General features: G+C 41.5%; 1 protein-coding gene across 3 annotated transcripts; it reads left to right on the forward strand.

The window, feature by feature from the left end:
• Positions 1–216: 216 nt before the first annotated feature.
• TBC1D25 (TBC1 domain family member 25) lies at positions 217–23,967 on the forward strand. Of its 3 annotated transcripts, none has more exons than XR_015795653.1 (7): positions 217–533; positions 2,152–2,261; positions 3,399–3,553; positions 4,338–4,462; positions 6,513–6,701; positions 6,971–11,372; positions 18,394–23,967. XR_015795653.1 is itself a non-coding variant. In XM_088137846.1 (7 exons), exons 1-7 carry the CDS (start codon positions 393–395, stop codon positions 8,336–8,338), a joined length of 1,713 nt encoding a protein of 570 aa, XP_087993972.1. In that variant the 5' UTR covers positions 217–392; the 3' UTR covers positions 8,339–14,487. The 3 variants fall into 3 exon arrangements, 2 of the variants coding, with proteins under 2 accessions (XP_087993972.1, XP_087993971.1); XM_088137846.1 differs by lacking the exon at positions 18,394–23,967 and having other exon boundaries at positions 6,971–7,052; positions 7,428–14,487; XM_088137845.1 differs by lacking the exon at positions 18,394–23,967 and having other exon boundaries at positions 6,971–14,487.
• Positions 23,968–24,872: the final 905 nt, after the last annotated feature.

Below are 24,872 nucleotides of genomic sequence, written 5' to 3' on the forward strand. Positions count from 1 at the left end.
TGTTTTTTTTTTTTAAAGACTGCTGATCGTCACTTTCCCCGCCCTTTATGCCATCCTACAAAGCCTGCCGCTTAACCCATGAGCTGCCGGGAGCTTTGGCTTGCACTCTAGGCACCATACAGCGCTTCCACTTTTCTGCTCTGCGCCTTTAAGATTAAGTTGATGAGCTCAGCGCAGAGGCGACACGCCGGCGAAAGCGGAAGTCGTGGGCGGGGGAACGTGATGGAAACGGTGCTCTCTCCCCCCTCCTTCCCCTTGCGCGAGAGCACCCGCGAACTGGGTGGGTGACGGCACGAGAGGCGCCCCCGGGCTGGGTGACGTAACGGGGGCGGGGGCTGTAACTGCCCCGGCGCGCGGTGCCTCCGCCCCAGAGCGAAGGTGGAGGGGTCGGGATGGCAGGGGTGGCGGCCCCGGGGGGAGCAGAGGCATCCCCGCTGCCAGCTCCCGGAGGGGGTGGGGCCGGCGCCGGACCAGGGCCACGGCTGCAGCCCCAAGAAGAGGAAGAACACGAAGTGGTTCGCGTGCGGGTCAAGGTGAGTGGCCCGGAGGCGAAGAGGCCAGAGATGGCGGGGTTCTGGCTGGGGAAGGAGGGAAAAAGCCACAGGTGGAGGTGCGTCCCAGGTGTCTCCCAAGGAGGGTGGGTCTAGTCACCTTTCCTCGTGGTGATGTCACAGGGCATCCTTCCCTAACCTGGGCTCTCCAGCTTGCTGAGGCTAGGATGCTGCCTGGAAAATGGGCTTGATGGGTAACCGTATGATGGTTGGAGCTGAACTTTTAGCAGGATGGAATGTGGATGGATGATAATTTGGTAAGAAATTACTGAATGATGGAACAACGGAGGAAAGCAGAGCAAGGAAGCATGCTTCAAAAATTAGTCTTCAGCAGCTTGTGCACAGTAGATTTGATTGTACAGAGTAGTGGACTGTGAAATTGGCCATGAAGAATCTGTTTATTCCCAAGGTAACCTTGCAAAATATCTAGCTTATTGTGGTGGCTGGGGCATTGCTCTTTTATTCAGGAAAGCACAGACTTAAATTCTCACTGCCCTATAAATGTGCTAACAAGGCACTGTCTGTTCAGACATCATGCTAAACTTTGGCTTGTATTAACTGTAGCTTGGAATCAAGACTATATTTGAACTTCTAGTTTAGTATGATGTGCTTTTGTTTTCCAATTCTAAATTTTTCTAAATGTAACTAATCCTCAATTTAGAGTTGTTATTCTGGCATTCTGATTTTAAATAATTTAGAAATAAGTCCAGCTATGTTGTGGTTGTTGTTATTATTTATTAGATTTAATATAGCTGCCCATTCCAGTAGATTCTTCCATGTTATATGGAACTGTTTAAAAAAATATGGACTGGCAATACAATCTTCCTTATTTAGAAATGTGTGTATTGAGTTGGTGGGATTTGTGTGCTTGGTTTTTGAATTGGACACTATTGTTCTGATTCATGTTGGAATCATGACTTTGATCACAAAGCTTCAATAAATATAACCTGGACCATATTCTACACCCATTAAGACATAGCAGTTATATTGTTATATGAAGCCAAAAGCCATTTTGTCCTCCTTAGTTCTACCCTCTGTTGAAGCTTTTTTGCCATACTTTTAGATACATGTGAGGAACACAAGCTTAAGTAATAGTTACTTACATCTGAGCATATATAAGCCTGGCCCTCAATATTTATAGTGGTGTTTCATAATCTCATTTCTTCTAAATGTACTGGCTGTCAGTTCCCAGAATTCTTAACCAGTGCGGTTAATGACAGAAGTTTGATTTGTTGATTTAGAACATGTATAGAATCCTATTTGTTCACTTATCACTCAGTTGGTTAGAGTCAGATCAATAGCAAGCCATTTCTAATTAATTTCCTCTTCCCTTTCCCACAGTGATTCTTCTTCTTCAGAAGACATACCTGTAAGCAGGGAGAAGAAATGAATTAGTAATAATGTAGTGTAATGTAGTCTTTGTTGACAGATATGGGATTGAATCAAGTGTGGTCATAATCTTGTATATTAAAACAGTAAGCATTGGAATAAGATTTCTTTATACTCCCCAGGAAATGCTGAGACTGCTACATACAGGTTATGCAGGCTATCTAGTTAACACTGTTTTTTAAATCCTACCTACTCTATGTAATTTCTGCAGAAGTGTGAAGGATTCTTGCAACCCGAATTCCGTACTTTTGCTGTGGACCCACAGATCACTTCACTGGATGTATTGCAGCACATTCTTATCAGAGCTTTTGACCTCAGTGGGTGAGTTCTGGGACGCGAGTGCACTGAGGGAGGATGGAAATGGGTGGTCCCGTCTTGCAGCTCCCATTGTGATTTTTCTAATTAATGAAAGCAAATTTTGAAGGACGTCATTTACAGTGAGGCTGAAAGCTAGGGCTTTCTGTTTTCAGATGTTGGAAGGAGAGTGAGAACTCAGAACATGAATTGTGAGCAAAGACACTTTGTAGCCTTTCCCTCATTGTGACATCAGATCTTGCATTAACTATGAAGCTAATCTTTTATTCAAAGAAGAATGTCCCATACGAAGGGGGAGATTGCTAATGTTGTATGGAGGGGCCTATAGAAACTGGGAGTATGGATCCTCAATCTTTTGACTTGTTTGAATAAAGTGGGACAGTATGTTTCACTTTAACAAAAATTAACAAAACTTGCCAATTATTGTTTTCAGACACATTAGACACATAATTTACTGCTACCTTCTCATGTAATAAGGAAGAAGTATAGTGAAGGAAAACAGTGCTGTTCCTTTTTTTTTTTAATTTATACGATTGGGTATCCTACAAACTCTATGCGCCCCACTCCCAATAATCAGCTGTGGCTTCCCCATATCCCAAATGGCATGGAATTCAGCAAGACACTGAGCAAATGTTGGTATTGCAATGTTTTTGTTTTCAAAATTAATGGTAGGATGATCCTAAGAGGCATTCTCACCTAACCCATTCTCTTCCTGACTACTCACTAGCCTCCCAAATCAACCTCCTAAGTAGTGAATATTTTTCAGGTTTTGGTTATTTTTAATCATGAGATGGGGGCATCCTAGAGGCTTCCTCTCCAATGTTTTATCTCCAGAAAAAAATGAATATAATTGGCTGAAAAAAAATCAGCCCTTTCTCCTTCCTTTGGATGATCTTCTGCAGCCCTTGCAATGTTGTCTAATCTCATATTATTCTCTGATGAGAATTTGGTCTGGCTGGAACTCTGTCCTGAAGACCTACTTAAAACCGGACCTTATTTCACAGTACACATATGGGAATTTGCTTACTACATGTTGTGTGATTTCATGCATCATTTTCTACATAAATATCTATTTATGTGCCATGCTGCAAAAGAAGTATTCAGCTTCAGTGAAAAGAACTCTAAATGCTTTGCCTACATCAGGAAGAAGAATTTTACCATCAGCTATTTAAGCCGCGATAAGCAAAACCAAGAAATGTACTTGTCATTGATGTCAGACTGGGATCTAGGGATGGCCTTTGCTGGAGCCTCTAAGCCTTTTTTACAGCTAAAGATAGACATCAAGCCCTTGGAAGACAGTGAGTAATTTGTACTTGTCATTAACTAGAGAGCAAACAATAATGGTTCTATTCCCTCACACCTTGTTCTCATTCTATACACTTTACTGCAGGGGCCATGTTCCGTCCACATAATTCCTTACCTTTAGCTTCTCTATTAATATTCTTGTGGGGATGGTGGCTGGTGGCTTTGTAGAAGAGAAGGTATGAATCACAGTACTGACAGATACAGCACTGTTAGGCATAGTCAAGGATGGGGGGAACAGTGATAGGGTTGAAGAGGTAAAACTCTGTGTTTTTCTGGTACATCTCACCCATTGTTTGACTCACCTGAAAGCAATCTGTTATCGGGCCCTTTGTGTAGAGTGTAGTTTATTAGCACCTCTTTCCAGTTTGTAGCACGCAAAAATTTAAAAAGTTTAGAACACTGTGCGTTCTAATTGCCAAAAACAAGTTCAGAATGGGGTGAAGAGTAAGCTGACTTAGAATGCACTTAGAAGGTTAGACTGAAATGTAAGCTTGAAAATGTCAGCAGTGATTTCCTGTTGCTTATCCTCCCTTACAGTATATTATTTTTTTCAGAAGAACCAAAGTAAATGAATGCATGATTTGGTAAATCATAGTAGTTGCACTAACTTTGTTCTAATTTCTTTTCTTCTTATAATGAGATATATGCACTGTAGTTTGCCTCCTTTTGGTAGCACTTCTCAACATCTTTGTCCCTGTGAAAGTGTGAACAGAGAATGGGGAAAGGGATTGGCAGAACTGGTTTGAGCAAGGTGCTCACGGTGTCATATTCTTTCAGGCCCCTTGCTAGAAGATTGGGATATTATCAGTCCTAAGGATGTTATCAGTACGGACTTGCTGCTAGTGGAGAAGAGGTCTCTGGCGGCTGCAGCCCTGCCTTTCACCCAGTCCATCATTTCCCAGGTGGGCCTTCAGGGAGTGGAAGAATTTTGCTACCTTAAATGTTCATTTGGTGGTATTTGCAAGTTCTAATAATGCAAAATGTGGTAGCCTGCATTCTTGTGAATCATTCTCAATATTGCTATATTATACTCTTACTGTGGGGGCAGTATGTTTCTGTGCACAAGATGCTGGTTGCTTTCTTTAAAGCCCTCAATGGCTTGGGGCCTGGGTATCTAAGAGATTGCCTTTCTCTGGTAAAATCTGCCTACCTGCCCTGAACAGTTAAAGAAAGTCTGCTCAGAGTCCTAATCTACTAGGAGATGCAGTGGGAAGGGGCCTGACAACAGCATTCTCTGTAGGACTCTTGTCCTTTGGAACAGCTTATGCTCTAAGGCGAGGATGGACCCCACTGTCATGGCCTTCTGGAGAATTGTAAAGGAGCTGTCTTTTCCAGAGAGCCTTTCAGAATTGATTCTGAAGCCATCAATATAAGCTTTATTTATGAAAATATTGTTTTCTACTTTTCTATTACTGCGTTATTATTCTATGTTACTATATTAACTGCTTAGAGTACAGCTAGATTGAGGAAGTGTATAAATGTCATAAATAAGAATTTAGGTTCTAGGATAGAAAGGAAAGGGTAGAGGAGAAAAATCAATTGTAGCCCTGTTATCCTCCAATTTAACTGTATGCATAAACCACAACAATAATAGTAATAATAATAATAATAATAATAATAATTTATTTATTATGCTACTCTGGGTGGTTTACAAATTGTTAAAAACATTTAAAAGCAAGTAACAGTCCAAGAAACACAAAACAAAGGAAAAAATATGGTAGAGAAAACAAACCCAGATGGAAACAAGAGAAAGGAAGAAAAGGGGCGTCAATTGTCCTCACCAAAGGCCTGGGCAAAGACCCATGTCTTTTGTGCCCTTCGAAATAGCAGTAAGGTGGGGACTGTTCAAATCTTGGGGGGAATCTCATTCCAGAAGGCAGGCACTACTATAGAAGGTCCTGAAAGATGGCATTGTTTAATGATAGAACCCCGAGTGCGCCAACTCTGCCAGGTCAAACTGGCCAGACAGATACTATGGGAGATGATAAGGGTCTATTTGTTTCCAGATGTTTATAAACTCTGAAGACTAGTTTATTTTCCTAGGCTATTGTTTCTAACAGTGTGACAAGAACCAAGTTATTGGTATGACACAGTAGTGCCCCCTCAAGCATCTTATAAATTGATGCCATGCTAGGAGGCTTGAATAGATGGAATTCAGCTCTTTTTTTGTTTTAGCTTTTCATGTAATCCTATTTATGCAGTGGGACCCAGTTGAAAACTAAACTGCACCTTTATGATTTCAACACTGGTCCCTAGGAGGGTGTGCATAGCCAGTAGTAATTTCTAATTTGCTAGCTAGGTCAGGATGTAAAAAGTGGAAGGTTTTGCTTGATTGGCCAGAGGCAACACTCAGCTTCCCCAGAGCAGCTGGCTTATATTTATCCTCTGTATTGTATTATATAAAATGGGCCTACTGTACAAAGGAGAGGAAGAGAAAGAAGGAGAAGCAAAGCAGACCTATCTATCAACTTCCAAGCAGAGACCCATATGATTTCTTTTCAGTAAGCCTCTCTGAAATGCCTTGTGTTTTGGGCACAAGTTTTGTTAAATTTTGTCATTCAAGTCCTGGAGAGGAAAATCTAAAGCATCTTCTTTTCTATTTTTTTCCAGAACTGGGCTGAAGGGAGAAGTCCTTAGCAGAAGGGTTAAAAACTCCAGATGGACAGAAAGATTGCCATCATTCAAGACACCAACCTGACTGATGGCAGTCTGTCATAAATATCTTTTACCAGAGAACCCTTGGGAGAAAGGGTTAGCCAATTGCGATTTAAAGTATCCTCCCCTCACCTCCACCCCCTAATTTCTAAGGAGCAGTTAACCTAAAATCTTGAGGTAGCTACATGGTAAAATGTGGAACTATTTGAGAAGGGTGGCTTGGTTTTTTTCCTTCCAGTTTTAAGTCACTGAGGGTTTTTTGTTGTTGACCTCAGCTTTCTTTCTGCTTCTTGTCAGGTGGGACGGACGTTGTCAAAGGTCCAGCAGGCACTCAGCTGGTCCTATGGGGAGGATGTCAAACCTTTCAAACCCCCATTGAGTGACTCGGAATTCCATACATATCTGAATCATGAAGGCCAGTTGACAAGACCAGCAGAACTGCGCCTCCGGATCTTCCATGGTGGAGTTGAGCCCTCTTTGCGCAAGGTGAGAATGGGCATTTGGGGAGCCAAAATTCTGTCTTGAGAGAGGGATGTGAGATTTAATGAGTAAGAGGGGAACCTTCTTTTCCTTTGCTTTTACGCTGAAGCAATAGTCTCTTGGCCTTCCTAAGTGCTAGTAGTGATGGGAATCCTATCACATAGTTGTCTGCCCCTTCTTATAGGGGAAGGACTTATTCTTGTAGCTGATCCATCAGCTAGTCACTATTGATGAAGAAAGTTGCTTTTAAAGCTGAATCCACCCAATCTCTGCAGGTTGTTTGGAGATACTTGCTAAATGTCTATCCTGATGGGTTGACTGGACAGGAACGTATGGATTACATGAAGCAGAAGACACGTGAGTATGAGCAACTGAAGGGGGAATGGGAAACACGGACCAACCCTGAAGACCTGGATTTCATCCGTAGTAATGTGCTGAAGGATGTTCTGCGAACAGATCGCACCCATCCCTACTATGCTGGTTCAGATGATAATCCTCACCTGACAGCCCTGCACGATCTGCTGACCACATATGCTGTGACCCACCCACAGATTTCCTACTGTCAGGGTATGAGTGACATCGCCTCTCCCATCCTGGCTGTAATGGACAGTGAGGCACATGCCTTCATCTGTTTCTGTGGCATCATGAAACGCCTGGAAGGTAATTTCCAGGTAGATGGTGAGGTCATGTCAGTTAAATTTACCCATCTCAAGCTTCTCCTCCGCCATTCAGATCCAGATTTCTACTCCTACCTCCTGTCTCGGGGCGCTGATGACCTCTTCTTTTGCTATCGTTGGCTACTGTTGGAGCTGAAACGAGAGTTTGCATTTGAGGATGCCTTGCGCATGCTGGAGATCACATGGAGCTCCTTTCCTCCTGATCCTCCGGAGAAGGAAGTGGAATTGGTGGGCCCACCAGCCAGGCCTGGAGACAGCAGCCAGTCTGTCCGAAGGAGACACATGCTACGCCCAACTTGTAGTTTTGAGGCAGCTGGGGATCAGCCATGCCAGGGGGCAGTTGCTGAAGAGAAGGTATTAGTCAAACAGTCTAGTTTTGGAGAATTCAAGTATTACATTACTCATAATGAGGACAGTTCAGAGGATGACCCATCACCCAGATCTCAGCACTCAGTGGATGATGAGGAGGATTGCAGCAGTGAGCAAGATCCATTGATTCAGACAACTAACATGGCTAAATCCTTCTCTGCTCCATCTCTTCGAGCCTTGACACCACCCTCTCGAGACTCTGTCTCCTCCTCAACTAATGGCAATGAGGAAAGTCAATCAGAGGAGGAGAAGGGAGACTCGGTAGTTAATACCCCTTCTTCTCCCTCCCATGGACCTCCTGCTTCTCCTACTCCTCCTGCTCTAGTCAGCCTCCCACCTCCGCAGGAATTTGGCAAAGGCAACCCCTTTGTGCTCTTCCTATGCCTTGCCATTCTCTTGGAGCATCGAGACCATATAATCAAAAACAATATGGACTACAATGAGTTAGCCATGCATTTTGATCGCTTGGTCCGCCGGCACAACCTTAACAAGATCCTTCACCGTGCCAAGGCCCTCTTTGCTAACTACTTGCAGTCAGAAGTCTGGGATTCTGAAGAGGGGGATGAAGCTGCAGCTGAATCTCCTGCCGTCTCATGATTCCCCTTTTGTCTTGATGTGTGGGGACAGGTTCCCTGCAATCATTATGGTGCAAGCATCGATGTGGAAGAGTGGTCAGTGGAGTAATCCAATTTAGGCTCAGTCATTCAGCAGTCCTTTTGGAAGATGGTCTGGAGCAACTAAGTTGGATTGCCACACTCAATACACCTTCTGTATCCAATGTACTCTGTTTTTAACTAACTCTTTGTGCAAATATCCCATCCATTTCGGTGCCCCCTTCCCTTCCAAGTGCTAATAATCTTTCTAGGAAGATCTACCCTGGAGGAGCCAGGTTCAGCCCATTTCCCTTCCCTAATCAATATTTCCCAGGTATCTATCTACCTGCCCACTTCATTTCTGAGGATGTTGGTTGCTAAGAGATCCAGATTGATTTCTGATCCTTCTGGAACCAGGATCTTTTCTTTTACATAGTCTTGCCAAAAACATTTTAATGCTCCATCATGGTGTATTTTTATTTTCTGCAGAATGTGGCAGTTTGAGCTTGTCAGAAGTTCTACAAAGATGCTTTGGCTTAAAAACTTGCCTCTTATGCTGAGTTTTTCCAGTGCTTTTTGGCCTAAGTTTGAGTTTTTTTAAAAGCACTTTATTTTCTCTGGGGCTTTTGTTCCACTTGTACAGCTTTTTTTGATCATTTAAAAAAGCCCTAATACCTATAAGCTTGTAAAAACACACTGGATGTGTTGAAAAACAAACTGGCAACTTCCCATTGCCCTCATAGGCAGATTTTTCTTTTAAAATAGATTCTCTTTTCCAACAAGGCCATCTCAAAAAAAACAAAAACAAAACAAAACTGAACAAACTACCTGAGGGGGAATCAACAGTTTAATGAGAGGTTTGGGCAGAGAGAAGAAATGGAGACCTGATGCCAAAGTGCCCTTACAGAACAAATTTGAGGTGTGCAGTACTTTACACTGTACTTGCACGTGCCTTTTAATTAGTTGTCTTCCCAATGATACGTTATCCAAGATTGACTCTCTGTAAATATAGCCATGTCTGGATAGGTGAGTTCCATTTTCAGGCTCTTTAGCTGGCCTTCCTATTTAAATCCAGATCCTTGCTCAAAGTGGCAGGTTGTCATAATAGCTGTAAAATATGTAGCAGGACATTCTGTATCATACAGCTAGAGAGAGAAATAATTTCTAGTGTTATTTGTTAACCTGACACCAAGGAGGAACACATAATACTGTGTGTCATTTGATTTCCTGCCAGAGAGAAAAAGCGGTTTTGAATCCTTGAATCTCCTCTCTGGTTATTTTAGGGTTAGGCTAAAAATAGATACCTGCTCTTGTGCTTTGTCTAGGGACAAATTAGATGAGAGAGGTCATAAGAGATTGAAGTTAGACTATGCTGAATGATGTCAAATCAGAGATGTTGATTGTATCCCTTCTTTTTAGGTCCAAAGTCATCTTGCCTAGAACACTTATTTCCCATTCTGTTCTAATCAGTTGAACAAAAAGGGGAAATTCTCTGGTATTAACCATCTGTGTTCCTTAAGGCCAGTTTTCTACCTGTAACATCATCAGGCAGTTTGAATCTACATGTTTGTTCAGTTCTCATTTTGAGTTAGGCACTTTCTGGATCTGTTAATACATTATTTTGAGACACAGGGAGAAGGAATTGTCTCCCTTTAGTAAAGTTGGATATGCGAGCACATAGCTGTTTGCTTCTTCCCTTGGTCTCAGCCTTTGTTTATAGATTAGGTAAAGCTAGCATGCAATTTTTAAAAAAATCCATTTTAATTAAATGGCCACTAGAAGGAGCTGTAACTTAGTTTAAGCTAAACTATGAAGCAACAGTGAACCAGGTCTGTAAAGCAGGGACAGGCAACCTGTCGTCTTCCAGATATTCTGTGTCACATCCATAATCCCTTGCCATCAGCCTTCCTAGCCAAAGGAAATGAGATTTTGTAACATCTGGAAGACTTCAGCCCTTTTTGCAGAGTATTCTTTACCTGTTTTGATTGATAGCATTTATGAAGTTGGAGTAATTGCAGAGATAATGACATTTAAGCAAAAGATTTAAGCTCCAAGACTTTTGGAAAGCAGAGGCCAAGAAAAGGGCATTTGAGTTCCCCATACTGACAGTTAAAGTGTGCTATTACCACCTCATGGCCTGTAAATGGTGCCTTAAGACCTTTGAGATATTAATGAGATGCATCCCCACAATGTAGAAAACAGCATCTCTTGCTTTAAAGGCAATCATGTTCTTGATTTACTAAGCTGTTTCCTTGATGAACAATATGAGTTATGGATACAACATTTGGAGGTCATAAGTGAATCAGATATTATGGACTGCAATTAGCATTCCTAATTATGAGTTTCTCACCACTTTCCCTTTTCTTTTGTGTAATAGTATGATCTGGAACCATCACATTGCACACATTTCTTATATCCTATTTTTCTATAGGGTTCTATGTCTTTTGCCAACCAAACTTCTCTCTTGCATTGGTTTTAGTGGTCTTGAAACCTCAGATCTTCTGAGACCACTAATTCAAGTCCCATGATGTAAGTTGCCCTGCATTCTGATTCATGTTGATGGTACTCCAACTTGTGTAACAATAGCTAGTGAAGTTGAAGGGCAACCAGGTTGACTGTGGGAATACCAAAATATCAAGGCCACCTCTAATTTTCCCTGTGTTCCATGTTACCTAATCTAGCTTCCTATCTAGTGGATAAAGTTTATAACTGCTTCTCCGTGAGAATTTTTGTTTCTTCTGGAAAAGACTTCTCCCTAAGAATCAATTGCTATTTCCATAATATGATTTGCCATTAGGAAAGCAGTAAGAGTTGCATTACCATGAGTTTACATGAAAACATTCATGTAATAACCTATAATTAGTTGAGGCTGGAATTTGAAGCCATGTGTTAACCTTCTCACATGACATCCAAGAATATAAGAGCAGTCAAATGATATGATAATATTGTGCTAGTCCTTAGATGGTCCAGACTGTCTTGAGACCAGATATGAAGTCTCTAGCCATATTTATCTGCATGTTTCAAAGTATCACTGAGAGGTAGGTACATCTTACTGCTTCCCTAACCATAAAAATGTCATATGCTGCAGGTGATACTAAATGGTGTAGAGTATTGAATATGAGTAGAATACTTTTATGTAGACAAATGTCATGGATTTCCTCAAAAGATCCAAGGCAGTAAGATGACATGGAGCAATAGTAGCTATCACATCAGACCTCCAATGTGTGAGATTAATTTTCTATTTTAATTTGGCTTGGGCATACATTTTAATCAACACAAATACTGAGGCATTTTAGTTGAGTTTATTCGACCCAAGCCAACCTTTTCACTTTTGATTCTTGATTTGTAGGTAAGGGGCTAATATTGTTGTGTTCAAGCCTGTATAATTTTTTTCAGATAGGAACCCCTTTTCTTACTAGCCCACCCCTTTCTAATCGGTTAAGTTGAAATTGCGGACAGGGCTGTCAGTGCAAACAGTTACTATTGGAACCACATCTATTGCATTAATTTTAAGCGTCTGATTTTCAACAAATTGCAGGCAACATATAGAACCTTTTGTCTGACTTGTGGAGGGTGGATCACAGACCCCCCTTGGTGATTTGCTTCCTCCATGGTGCTATTGGAGTCGCTGTGTCTCAGCCAGGTTCTCTTGGTTATTTGTTTAACTTCCTGACAGCTGGTATACAATCAGGATAGTTTTTTAAGTGTTTCCCCTCCTTAGGAGGACAGGATGGGCTTGACCTCTGCCTTTTCCCATGCTCAGAAAACTTTCTTTAGGGTTAAATCTGGACCTGCCACCAAGTTTGAATACAGAGGTAAGATGCAATCATAATAGCCTGTGTGTGTATACTTGCTTTAAACATTGGTTATAATGGACTGATTGGGAGGTAGAGGTATCCATTTTTTCTCAGATGTCAGTTAAATCACAAATTATATATTACACTGGGATTTATCACTTATGAGGTAAATCACTGTGAGTTATGTAAAATTAACCTGAATTTACGTTCCTCCTCCAGACTACTCCAGATGCAATAGACTTGTCTCTTATTTCAGAGGGATGTCCAGGTTGAAATTTGGTCTCTTGCATCCAAAGTCTGCTAAATGGGAGTCTGTGAAATTGCGGATTCACCATACTGTTTTTGATCAAAGAAATCTTTGCTTTACTTCAAAATTATGCAAGACTTTCTTGACCAGAAATGATTAGGAACAGAACAAACTTCCATGCAACCAGCAGTGATGCTGTGTTTGTATAATTTTCAGCTCTTTCTAAATGATTGCTGACTTCAGTGATCATCTAAAGTTTAAGCCTAAAATATATTGCTTCTCCAAATCTCTATATAATTCCACTTGCTTATTCCTCACTGACACTTCCTTTAATTATTGTGCTGAACTAGTTTTCTGAAGCAAATAATGGAATTGGCTAATACTATATTGCAAAAATAATTGGTTTTATCAGTGGGAGGAGAAGAAGAAACCTTAATAGCCCCTCTCTGTACTGCTGAGATGCTGCTGAACTTTCTTTGCCTTGTAATCCCTTGTCTGCTACTCTGGGTTTCCTTCTCTTTCTACTGTTACCACCACCAACAATTTTTTAAAATCCAGATTCCCCATTCGTTTCTCAGGCAGAGAATTTGACTATCAGGCAGCTACCACATCCAGATGGATCTGATCTAGTTATTAAAGTTCATTGAAACAGCCGGCAGTTTGAGTGAAATGAACAAGAATTTTTTGTGTTCTTTGTTGGTTTCGGTGAGGTTTGCATAAGAGAGTTTTCTCATGACTCTTTAATAGCAGAAATAGTGGGGATAATATGGAAGCTATCTGGCCTTATTTCTGCTTCTAGATATCCACCAAGAGGGAGTCCTGCTTGGCACAACTTAGGGGTTTATTACATGGCTCCAACTTCTTTTCCCCCCCATTTGGTAACTTTGAGGACTATGTTACAACTGGTATCAGAAGTCAGCCAATCCCTATGTACATACACTATAATATAAACTCTATTTTTCATGACTCCATCTTTGGAGCCTCCTATGGTACTTGAAAGCTGCTGGCCAAATTCTGTTGGATTTCCTTCCTCTGCTTTTGTTCCCATGCCTGAGAGAAGACTTTTAATTTATTAAAGTTTGTTATTCTGCTGTTATATTTATATCTATATATTTTTACCCTGCCTTTGTATTCTTTTTGTGCTATTTATTTACACAAGATTTTTTTTTTCTTTCTGTTGTGGTGCTTTTCATTTGTAACAGGGACTTGTGGACAGCACCGAGGCTTTAAAGGAAGGCTGTGTGAGCTTGGAACTGGTGGTGCCAGAATCCCAGTGCTCACATACTTGGCCTAATATCTTTACAGCATTACATAGAGTCTTAAAAGGTAGTGAGCTTATTCAAAATAGAGAAGTTGAAGAAAACCGTTCTGAAAATTAGGTTCCCAGTGAAAAGACAGAAGGGAGCCGAATAAAGTGTGCAGCCAAAGGTATATAAAGGATGGCCAGCTCAGACAGAGGTGCTTCAGTGCCATTAAGAGATGGGGGAAACAACTGACCCATTGTACCTAAAGCTTTGGGAAGTTCCCCTATTCAGGCACCTATGAAATGAATGGGAGTACAAGAGGAACTCCTCTATAGTCAGTTCAGTCCTTTGAAGTCTGCACAAGAGTATTCCCAGTGCATTCTTCCCTCTATAAATGAGTAGAAGGATGATACATATTGTTCGTGCCTCAGGCATCCAAATATTTTGGCTGTATATAGCCCTGGAGTTTTAGTAATGTTCAGATTTAAAATGGTTTTGATGGGCTGAGAAAATGGAAACCTCTAACCTATATTCTTGATAACTTAGTCACCTAGATTCATTCCACTGGGATTGGTTGATTTCACAGTTTCTGAGGTTCAGTGGATCAAGGATTGGTCATCACTAGCAGGCCTAAAGAAGGAGCCAAAAAGGAAGTGACCAGAGAAACGCTGTATGACCTTTAGAGTTAATTTTCTTTTCTAGCCGTCACCCCACCTCCTCAGGACAAGGCATTTATACTGTTGCATGCTTGACAGTACCCTTCTCGTGTAAACTTTTTTTTTGTTTTTTGGCTCATGTACTTATGTAACTATTTCCCAATTTTACCTCCTCTTAATGTATTATCATTAAACTCAGATGGCCTTTTTTCCTTCTGGTCCACAAGACACTTTTGTCTCTCTCGCTTAAAAGCCAATATGATAAAGGTATGAAAGTCTTAATAAAGAACTGTTGCTTGTTGGTTTGGTTTGTGAATTACAGGAGTGAGCCAGCCCAGCCTTGTTCTTTGTAACATTTCCTCTCTTATCAAATTCTAATGTCAGCCTACATGGCCAATGATTTAAGTTGCTGGGAACTGAAAGAGAGACACAGAATCCTTACCTTACATTACAGCAGTGGCTTCAAGGCAAAGGGGGAAGAATAGCTACTTAAATGGTACAGATATAGACTTGTTAATATTATAATGGGAAATATTCTGGTTTTAAAAATAAAATCCTATGGCAAGCCCAATTCCGTGATTTTGCCAATTAAAAAGTTATTGGTTTACATCAATGAACATTTGCCATATAGAGCTTTAAAAAACTTAGACAAACCCGATCCTGCAATATGACACACTCTGCCTCAGACAGCACTATGGAGTGAATCTCTGTATATAGGGTAGATGGGAGGAAAAAAAAGAATTAGTGCCCAAATAATACAGCCAAACCTCTGAAATGCTACCCATAGTATCTTGGGCTAGCACTGAAAAACATAACACTTGCAAGGAGAAAATTATGGCAACCCAATCTGGAAGGAATGTAATAATGCCAGCACTAGAGGAGTGGATGGGATGGTAATCAATGCTGACTCATACCAGACACCCAACTTGCAAAAAAATATGTCAGTGGGTGATTTAAAAAACAATCACATTAAAAATCTGCTGTAGGATGGGACTGAAACAGTGATTGAACATTATTAGGAATGCCACGCCAGTACAGCTTTATTCTTTGCTATTTTTTTTAAATTGTTTTCAAAAAGTTAAAAATCAGTTTATGCTTCAAACTGGTTTTTAATTTTGGTGTTAATGAATATATCAGTGTTTTTCAACCTTGGGAACTTTAAGAGGTGTGGACTTCAACTCCCAGAATTCCCCAGCCAGCCATGCTGGCTGGGGAATTCTGGGAGTTGAAGTCCACACCTCTTAAAGTTCCCAAGGTTGAAAAACACTGGAATATATTTTTATGGCACTATAGCACAGAAGAAATAACACGTAGAGTACTGCTACAGTCAGCAAGCAAAGCACATGCTGGAGCCCACAAGAGAAAAGAAACAATTGTACATGCTGAGAGCTCAGTCATGAAAAATTAAACAGACTCCACACAGCACAGAAGAAAAAGAGCAGAGCTGGCTCACCAACAGTCCCAAAGCAATATCAGTTCTTCAGTTTGGGCATTTTAAAATGACTTCTGGAAACTCACCAGGACTGAAGAACATTTGCACCTTCCATAGCTCAACAAACTACCCAAAATAATACTATAGGCAACATTTGTATGTGAAGCACAATACTGCACATACATGCACAGATCTTTACATTAAGGTAAAGACTCAAACTCAACCTGTGACTACTGAAACAACAGTTTTCTTAGCAGCAATGTGGAATGATTTAACTATTGCCTCCTGTTAATATATTGTTTTAACTTCCCAGTCTAGCTTACCACCCTTGAGTTTCTCACACCTAAGCACTAACCAGGTTTGATTTTGTGTCATTTGGGGGTGGGGGGATTAGCCAGGTTTGGCTATCTGCCTACAAAATACAGCATAACACAATCCATTCACCTTCTCTGTATGAACTTTACCAAATTATTTTTTTAAACAGCAGTGTTTACTTGGCCAGCTGGTAGGATAGGTTTCTCTCTGATTCTTGCTGTTTTAGTGGCTAGTCTAGAAAAGTTTGGAAGAAAGCAATCTGATTACAAGCTAAAAAAAAAAACACCTAATCATTGCATAGCACTAAAAGCCAGGTTTTGTTTTTCAGTTCAATTCATTCCCTCTAATATTAACAGCACTATCTGTCAACATCTGCTTTCCTAACTTCCTTGCAGCCGTTGCAAACAATGCAATTTGTTTTGTTACATGTATATTTTATTTTAATCTCTGAACAAAATTATCAAAAGTCACTTCTTTTAAATTGAACTCAGAACACTCAGAAAAGACCTGTTTTTAGGTTGGAATGTTTCAAAGTGACAGTGTTACACATCCATGCCATTTGACATTTTTCAAGTATTGTGAAAGTATATCAGGAAAGAGTGAAATTCAGTATTATGGATCTCCACAATATTTCTATTTTTCTCTCTTTAAGTCTTTAACAATCTGTTCTCAAAGGTTGGGGGCTTTCAGGTTTGGACAGGGGGATTTGCCTCTTTTACATCATGCATGAAAACTCTTTTTGTTTATGCAAATACACCATTGGATTCTGTCTCAAGTATTTCATAAAGGCTCTGATCCAGAAAGTCTTGTTCTTGTGGAACAGCAACTTTTGAGTAGCAAAATCCTAAAACAATACAGGAACTATCAAATTGTATCCCAACAGCAGGTAATGCAGAATTAACAGTTTCTCACCGCGTGTTATGGGGTGTGACTGTTTTTGCCAGAGCGTATGAACACGTGTGTTGACCAAATGGACCTGCAGCAATTATGAGGATAATCTGTGCAAATACTGAAAATCTGTGAGTCCAGTGAGGATCTGGAATACTTTGTTTTAAAGGAAAAGAGACATAAATCTAGTGTAACAGAGATAATCAAAGGGATATAGGTATCTCTGTATACAAAATATATTGCAACAATCAGGAGAGACTTGCTGGATCATCACTCTGTAGGCTGAAGAGGGAACATCAGCAAAGAGAGTAGTGTTTCCCAGGAGTGCTGTGAAGGACAACACCAAGCCTCCAAATTAATTTGAAGCTGAGAAAATCCAATACCTATAATCTCCTAGTACAAATTCTTGAGGTGATTTTTGTGAGGTATTCAAAGGAAAAAGTGTAATTGTAGATATTACTGTAAAACCTGATCCTTTGGAAGCAAATATTCCCATTAAGGGGCCACTTCAAATAGCATCAGAAAGTCCATATACAAATTTATGTTCCTATAACCATGAAGTAACTTTTCAGTATACCCCAGCTGGCTGAATTTGGTGTTTCTTGTTGCAGACATTATAGGAGGAGGGCCTTGTTAGTGTATGGTGGCAAAAATCAGGAGTCTGATAGCATCTTTTCTGATTAACCCATTTTATTAAAAGACTCACAAAAGCTTCTGCCTCTTTTGGAAAAGGTGGTACCAGACTCCTGATTTTTTTGCCAGTACATACCCCAAATGGCTTTGTGCTAACTGACCTTATAATCCTAAATGAAGATGATAGGATAAAGTATTTAGATTTATTAGGCACTGAAAAACATTTTGACACAATTCAAACCTGTGCAAAAAACTGTTCATACAGCATGTTTGGTGCTTAATGTTAAAAAAAGAAAAGGGTCACAGAACAAGGTAGGACAAAACAAGATACAGAATTGAGAATATGACCAAATTTCATAGCAAATGTACAGAAGAAAGGATAGCCTTCTTCCGTTAGTGTTTTCCAGATGACAGTTTGCATTATTTGGGAATTCTGGGTGTGACAATCCATTCCTGGGGGGTACAAGGTCAGAGAAGGCAGGCTTAAAGGGTTCCACAAGACCAGTGGGCAGAACTGCTGCACAAAGGCTGGGCAGGGGGGTGGATGTATTCCTTGGATCATTCACACGGTTGAACTATGAACTCCAAACACAACTTTGAGATTTATTGATTTGATTTACATCCCTCCTTTATTTTGCACAATTCAACCCAGCGTAGATCATAACCCCGCTCCCCATTTTCCCCACAACAACCCTGTGAGGTGGGTTGGGCTGAGAGAGAGTGACTGGCCCAAAGTACCCCAGCCAGCTTTCATGTCTAAGGCAGGACTAGAACTCACAGTCCACCAGTGTCTGTTCCAGCACCTCATTCACTACGCAAACTGGCTCTCTCTTGATGTCGCTTACAGGACTCGTTATTCAAATGGAAAGAGTACATTCAATGGCCTGGATCCTGGCAGGGTTTAGTCATTCGTCTTCGGTTTGATTTCTTTGGTTTACTTTCTGAAAGAGCAGACAAACGACAAGCAAGTTGAAAAGTTGTACTGCCATCCCAACTCCAGCGGAGGTCAGTTGGGACAGGGATCTTACATTCTCTGACTATTTGTTGTTTCCCAGCTCAACACAAGATGGAGCAAGAAGAAAAGCACAGTCTAAGATTGCAAATATAGGCAGGCTACACATCCTGGAGTTGTGACTGGCTTCCTTTCTCTTTTTATATCATGGCAATGTTGTCTTGAGTATTGTACAAACATTTGAATATCTGAATTTTAGCTTGAACTGTTGGCTTGACACTCTAATCTTATTTCTGTTGAATGCAAGGAGAAGGGTTCAACTTCATGATGATCACGTGGGTTAATCATATAATGCATCGAAAACAGAACGTGTGCAGTCACTTCTCTGCAACTAAGTAACTTGAAGCAGAGTGCACACTGCCAATTAAGAGCAGGTTTTTAATTGAAGAAGGTGAAACTTCTAGACAGAGGTAAGCATTGGCACCTTCCTTTTCAGAAATCAACCATAAAAACTGGAAAAAAAAAAAAACCAATAGAGGTGTTGCCAAATATAGAAGGGCATAGAACTCTTCTATTTCTGACCTTAATGTTGTAATACTTAAAGCAAACAAGCAAAGAATTCAAAGGACAGTTAAACGCGAGAAGTGACAGAACTGAAATTTCCATCAATAAATTAAATGGTTATTACATTCTTTTCGTGTTTATCCCTTGAGCCATAAGGATGAGTTTTCCCCTTCAAACCTTCTGTTTCTAGTTTTCATGCTGTTGCTTGTCAGTTCCAAGCAGGCAAAATGACCTGGCTGCAGCTTGATAAGTGGAACATTTGCCCCAGCCAGACACCAGTAAGAAGTTCACAGAGCTGAAAGTACCCCAAGTCTCACTGGATAGAAGCAGAATTTATCTCCTCCCTATCCTTGACTTTTTTGTATGGAGAGGTTATGGCTCAAGAATGCTCAGCAATTAAAAAATAATAACTCCTGGAAGAGTGAGGGCAAGCTCAACTCTTGAGATAGAATAGGATCCTGCCTGTGACTAATTCAAACATTTTCTGATTTGATAATTGTTGCACGCTCCCTCCACAGCCAAGTAGCAGAAAGTGCAAAGGAATTGGTTTTGTTTGGATTAGACAGCAACAAGCGATCAGTCAATCGTGTATTTGCAGTATCTGCCAGACAAGTCATGTATAGGAAGCTAATAGGCATTCCCAAGGAGAGAGCAAATCCCTGAAGACTTAGGATAGGCAGAAGAGCAACCAGTTAACGTCTCCTGATACTATGTGTTGACATTTCAGGGAAACCAAACCTGTTAAAAATGCGGAGATTTATTGTATTTATTTCTTCACTCTTCCTTGGGTGGCTTACAAACGACACTGCATTGCAATGCTGCGACTGTTTCTTGTGAGCACTACAGTACTGAGTTGTTAGGATTGCCATGTGAATGTTCACTTGGGCCTGAACGTTAATCAAGGATTGTCAGCACTGCTTAATATAAAAGCACATGACCCAAAACCAATGGTGTTTTTGTTTTGCAAACCTGTCCTTTTAGCATTGCCCAGAGAGCTTGGCTGTCTCGGGTAGCATAGAGCACGCAAGGAGCTCTGAAGCTGGGGCAGGAGGTCTGTATGCCTTGTGTCTTCCAAGATAACAAGCTCTCCAGGGAGGGCCTTGCCCCCGGATCCAAGGATCCTTATGCCTCCTCTTACGACAGCTTCCCTTGACTGAATGGCATTGGGCCACCATTCTAAGTGGAACTGCATGACTGTGGATGGGTCAGGAAGTAAATTTAATCAAAGTGGCATGATGGCTCTCTAGCTAGAATAACCTCATGATATGAATGAGACAGGGCACCTGAATGCTGCTTACAGCTCCTTCTCCAACCTCAGCTTTGGGAATCCCTGGGGATTGAGATCTAGTACAATCATAATTAGGTCAGTAGAATCCATTTTAGTGCAAATACGGCCCTTCCTTCCTTCCTTCCTTCCTTCCTTCCTTCCTTCCTTCCTTCCTTCCTTCCTTCCTTCCTTCCTTCCTTCCTCCCTCCCTCCCTCCCTCCCTCCCACTAAAGGCCAATTCAAGAGGAAGAAAAGGAAAAGGAAACCTTATTAAGATCAATGAGATGTTCTCTCAGGTAAGTATATACATATACGTATAGGCTTTCAAGCTAAATACGCAGATTTGTTTATTTGCTTGTTTGCAAATGTTGGCAAGATATGTTTATGCTGTTTCAATCCAAATGACTCTAAGCAGTGTATTTATACCTGCCCATAAAAAAGTAGTTGCTGATCATATTAGTATTCAAGATAACTGTGCAAGCAAATTAAAATAAAAATAAAACAAGGACCAGAGAGATCCCATTTGTATTTCAGAACTGGGATCTCACACTCCTCCTTTGAATTCTCCATAGCATGGAGATCCCTGAATTGCCTTCCAGTATCTAACCCTCCTTTTGTTTGAGAGTTCCCCAAAGGGAGATACTGTTTAAGGCTAGGAGCCTTCAGAATCTGTCATACTCAGAGTCCCATTTTTAAAAAGAATCTGGGAAAAAAAACAACAACCCAGCCTTAATGGGCTTTCTCCAGCCCTGATTCACCTTAAATAACACTTCTGTCTCATCCAGGGAAAGGACTGGATGAGCTTTTCTGAACCATTAATTTCTCTCCACAGACTGGGATACAGAAAATTGGACCTGCCTCCTCCAGCACACAATTCTCACTGCTCAGTTTTCTTTGAGCTTTAGTTGATTCCAGCCTTCACCTAAATTCAGCCCCCCCCCCCCAGTTTAAAGACAAGGCTTAGGCCACATCCTTGTAAAGAAGACTGTGTGATTGTCATCACAGAGAAAAGGGGAGGGGGGCTCTAAGCCTGGGCTGTATGTAGTTCTTCGCTCACGTCACTGAACAGCCACAGGCCTTGTCCTCAAGCATCTGGCCTCTCCCCAAAAGGGAGGAGGGCTGGACTCCGGAGGCAAGCGTCAACTTTAGCATTTTCCACTTTGGAAAGGAGCTGCTTATTTGGAGGCCTCATATCCTTTTTGCCTTAGAAGCTGAGTGTCTAGACTGATTCTTCCCCATTGTCCCATTCTTTTGTACTGTATCCGTCCCAGGAAGAAAAACTCAGATGGCTTTCCCCAACGTGGCAACTTTCAGATGTGCCGGGATGGGACTGTTGCTCCTGGATTTCCCAGATATGTTATTCTAACACTTGGCAGGCTGCTCTGGATAAACTCACTACACTTTATGAGCCTTGCTGGATTCACATCTCTCTGCTAAGGCCAACGTGTTGGTTTCGTATGTTCTGGGAACCCAAGCCACTGTGATTTATTCAAGAAATCTCAATGAAGCAAACCATGGCTTGGTGTGGTGTGAAGGGGGTTTGTATGGCTTGGGAAGGAGCCTTGATTTGCCAAATATTAACTGCCTGCCAGGTGGGGCAGAATGGGAGTGGAGCTTAACCAGGTTTCAGCTCTAGGAACTGACTAACAAGGCCTCAGCCCTGAAAGGTGGGCACAATAAAGAACTGTGTTCTTCAACCTTCCGGATCTGAACCTACACTCAACTAGCAGCTTGAGAAAGGATCAGCCAGAAATCCTTCTGGCTCTGAAAGACTTTCCCTGGAAATTTTCCAATTCACAGAAAACTGGAAGCTTAAGAGCTGATTGTTCCAAGAGAGCAAGTGAGGACAGCTGGGCCAGCAAACTTGGGCTAATCAAAATCAGTGTTACACTTTTCCAGTTCACCTTGGCCTGGTGAATCAGGCTGGTTTTGGGGGAAGACTTTGGGGTTCACTTGCCAAAGGAAAGGTGGTGGATCTTCTGTGGGCCTGAAAGCTTTGGGGCAGGATGTAAGGGTGGACTGCGGTACCCGAATGTCATTAAATACACTCTGGCTATGCTCAGAGGAATTCTAAGATTCTTCTCTCTTTCCACATGCCCTAGTAAATCTAAGCCCATTTCGATCATGATCCTGCATACGCCACTCTTGAGCCAAGAGCACTTGAATCTGTCCAAGGAAGCTCCTCATATGGTGTCTTCCAGGATCAGGATTTCCTGTAAGGGCAGTGTGGAAAGATGAAGCAGCATCAGGCCATTGATGCATGCAGAGCCGAAGGGTCCTGTGCCCCCGTCAGGCCCTTGGCAGAACAATGAGAGGCCTGATCTCCTGTGGATGGCAGGAGCTCCTGGAATTTGGAATTAGGAAATGGTTGTATACGCGGCGGCAGCAAGAGAGGAAGTAGGAGTGGAGCTGCTGCGGGGTAAGAACATGTCTGAGGTTGGCTGATTTTGTTATCTCCATGCTCTCCTTCATGGGAAAGGCCCTGTGGGCAGCAGCTGCAAAAAGAAAGTGAGCCTTGGTTTGCCAAATATTAACTGTCTGCTAGGTGGGGCATAAGAGGAGTTGAGCCTAGAGAAACGAAATGCACTGAGGCTTCAGCCTACAAAGGCAGGCATGGTAAAAATGAGTGTCCCAGACCATGTACAGAACGCTTTGAATCATCCCAGCCCACCCTCAGCACCCTAGGATTAGGGAATAATAGCTTCCAGACATTACCAAAGTTCAGCATACTTATATATCATTTTAATGTTGGAGAGTATTATAGACAAGAGAAGCCAACAGGATAAAATTCACCATTAAGTAGGTCCAAGCAGAACATAGCATCTCTAGTGGATGTCGAAGGACGGGGTGCAGTCATGATCAAAGATCCCTGGTATTTATGGCAGATCTTGAGGCCTTCTCCCAATTTTACCAAGATACAACTCCTAGGACTGCTGGGAGTTGTAGTTCAGCAGCTCCTGGAAGGGCTTAAGACTTGCCTGTTTATGGGCTTCCGATTGAGAGGTCTCATCAATATTGGGAAGTTATTTCTGGGAAAAAGGGAAGTTGTTCTTTGAAGGGAGACTAAAAATTCACTCATCATTTATCCCTGTTTGGATGCAAATGTATAGGGAAATAACAGTTAATAGTTTTGCCAGCTGATCACCAAATCTAATACACATCACAAAAGTAAGAAATCAAGTTAACAACAGTTGCAGAAGTATTGCTTAAATGAAAGAATGAACAGAACAGGACAGCATTTACTGTATAACTTAAAAGACCTATGAGGGCCAAACCAAATATAGTGTATTACATCAAACAAAATGCATTATAATCAACAGAAGCAAAGGGGGAAAGTGCAAAGGAGTGAAATGGGAAGGGAGAGAGTTACATGCAACGAAATACATCTAAAAATGTACTCAGGTCTCTACTTGTCCAAACGTTCATCTAAATGACTGAATGACTGTAAATCGGTTGGGCGGCCTTCAGGAATCATGTTAACAAAGCAACAGAAACTCTTAAGCCCGGGCCGTTTTTCTCCTTGATTATTTGAAGTATCAACACGGGGCCAGCAATGTTGGGAATGGGAAAGGCCCCTTGCAGAAACTCTGGTGGCTCAGTAGGTTCTCTTGCCCTTTCTTCCATTGGAACCAAATCTAGCCACATGAAACTGGGAACAAACTTTGCCAGCCCCTGATAATACTATTCAGGTGGTTTGTAGCTCTTCTGAGTGCATCAGGCTGCTATGGAGACAAGTGGGAAAATCCTTGACAATCAGGCAATGTACCTTCTGTAAGCCAGCTTTCCCAGGTAGTTGTTAATGGACAAGATGGATAGTGAAAGACGACATAGGAGAGGTATGGGAGGAAAATGAAGGTGAAATGGTGCTACCCAGTAATACTTTTGAACAAAACTTCCAACTTTTTGCATGCATTTTTTAATCTTTTCCAACATTCAAATCCCAAGTTCAGGACTGTTACCTCAGTTAAAATCTTTAAGCATGTTTCTACCCCTAGTGATACAAAGATTCTCCTGAAAGCAAGTCATGCAAGTATTTCAGAGGCCAGTAAAAAAAAAAAAAAAAAAGTGGTGGTGGTGGTGGTGGTGGTGATCAGTACAGCTACTGAGGGCAGGGTTTCATCACCTTGCGCAACACTATGTTCTTTCCATGAGGGCAAAAGCAGAATAAATTATGCAAAGTAGTTAACCAATAGAAGCAATGTTTGCATAATGTGTTTCCCTGCAAAATTCAGGTGCTCATGGTGACAAGTTTTGAAATGCAGCATTCAGACAGTTCTAGCCATCAGTGCATGAAGCACCCAGCCTTATCATGCGCAGCCTTCCCTGAGCATTAAATGTTGCAAAGAGATGATGGGGTTAACTGTATCGCATGACCAGAGATCACAGTTGACAACTTCTCCATGGCATTAGATCTGCCTGTGTTAGACTGTCTGGCCTGGAAAGGAAATGGCACAGGATGGGTACAGCTGGCCAGAACTTTTTGACAGCACCTGACATTCAAGCCCCTTTGGTAATAATTCTTCACCCTCTGGAATCCCAAGCT

This window comes from Python bivittatus, unplaced genomic scaffold (assembly GCF_059951505.1).
Source record: "Python bivittatus isolate LINGU-HERP-01145 unplaced genomic scaffold, Pbiv_v1 ctg000220_np1212, whole genome shotgun sequence".
Lineage (NCBI taxonomy): Eukaryota > Metazoa > Chordata > Lepidosauria > Squamata > Pythonidae > Python > Python bivittatus.

What these genes read in the sequence shown, in the direction of transcription:
- TBC1D25 (XM_088137845.1), top strand. Translation starts at nt 393, where the DNA reads ATGGCAGGGGTGGCGGCCCCGGGGGGAGCAGAGGCATCCCCGCTGCCA. An exon ending in TGGTTCGCGTGCGGGTCAAG is followed by an intron (nt 534 to 2,151) that starts GTGAGTGGCCCG and finishes TAATTTCTGCAG; the next exon opens with AAGTGTGAAGGATTCTTGCA. An exon ending in AGAGCTTTTGACCTCAGTGG is followed by an intron (nt 2,262 to 3,398) that starts GTGAGTTCTGGG and finishes TGCCTACATCAG; the next exon opens with GAAGAAGAATTTTACCATCA.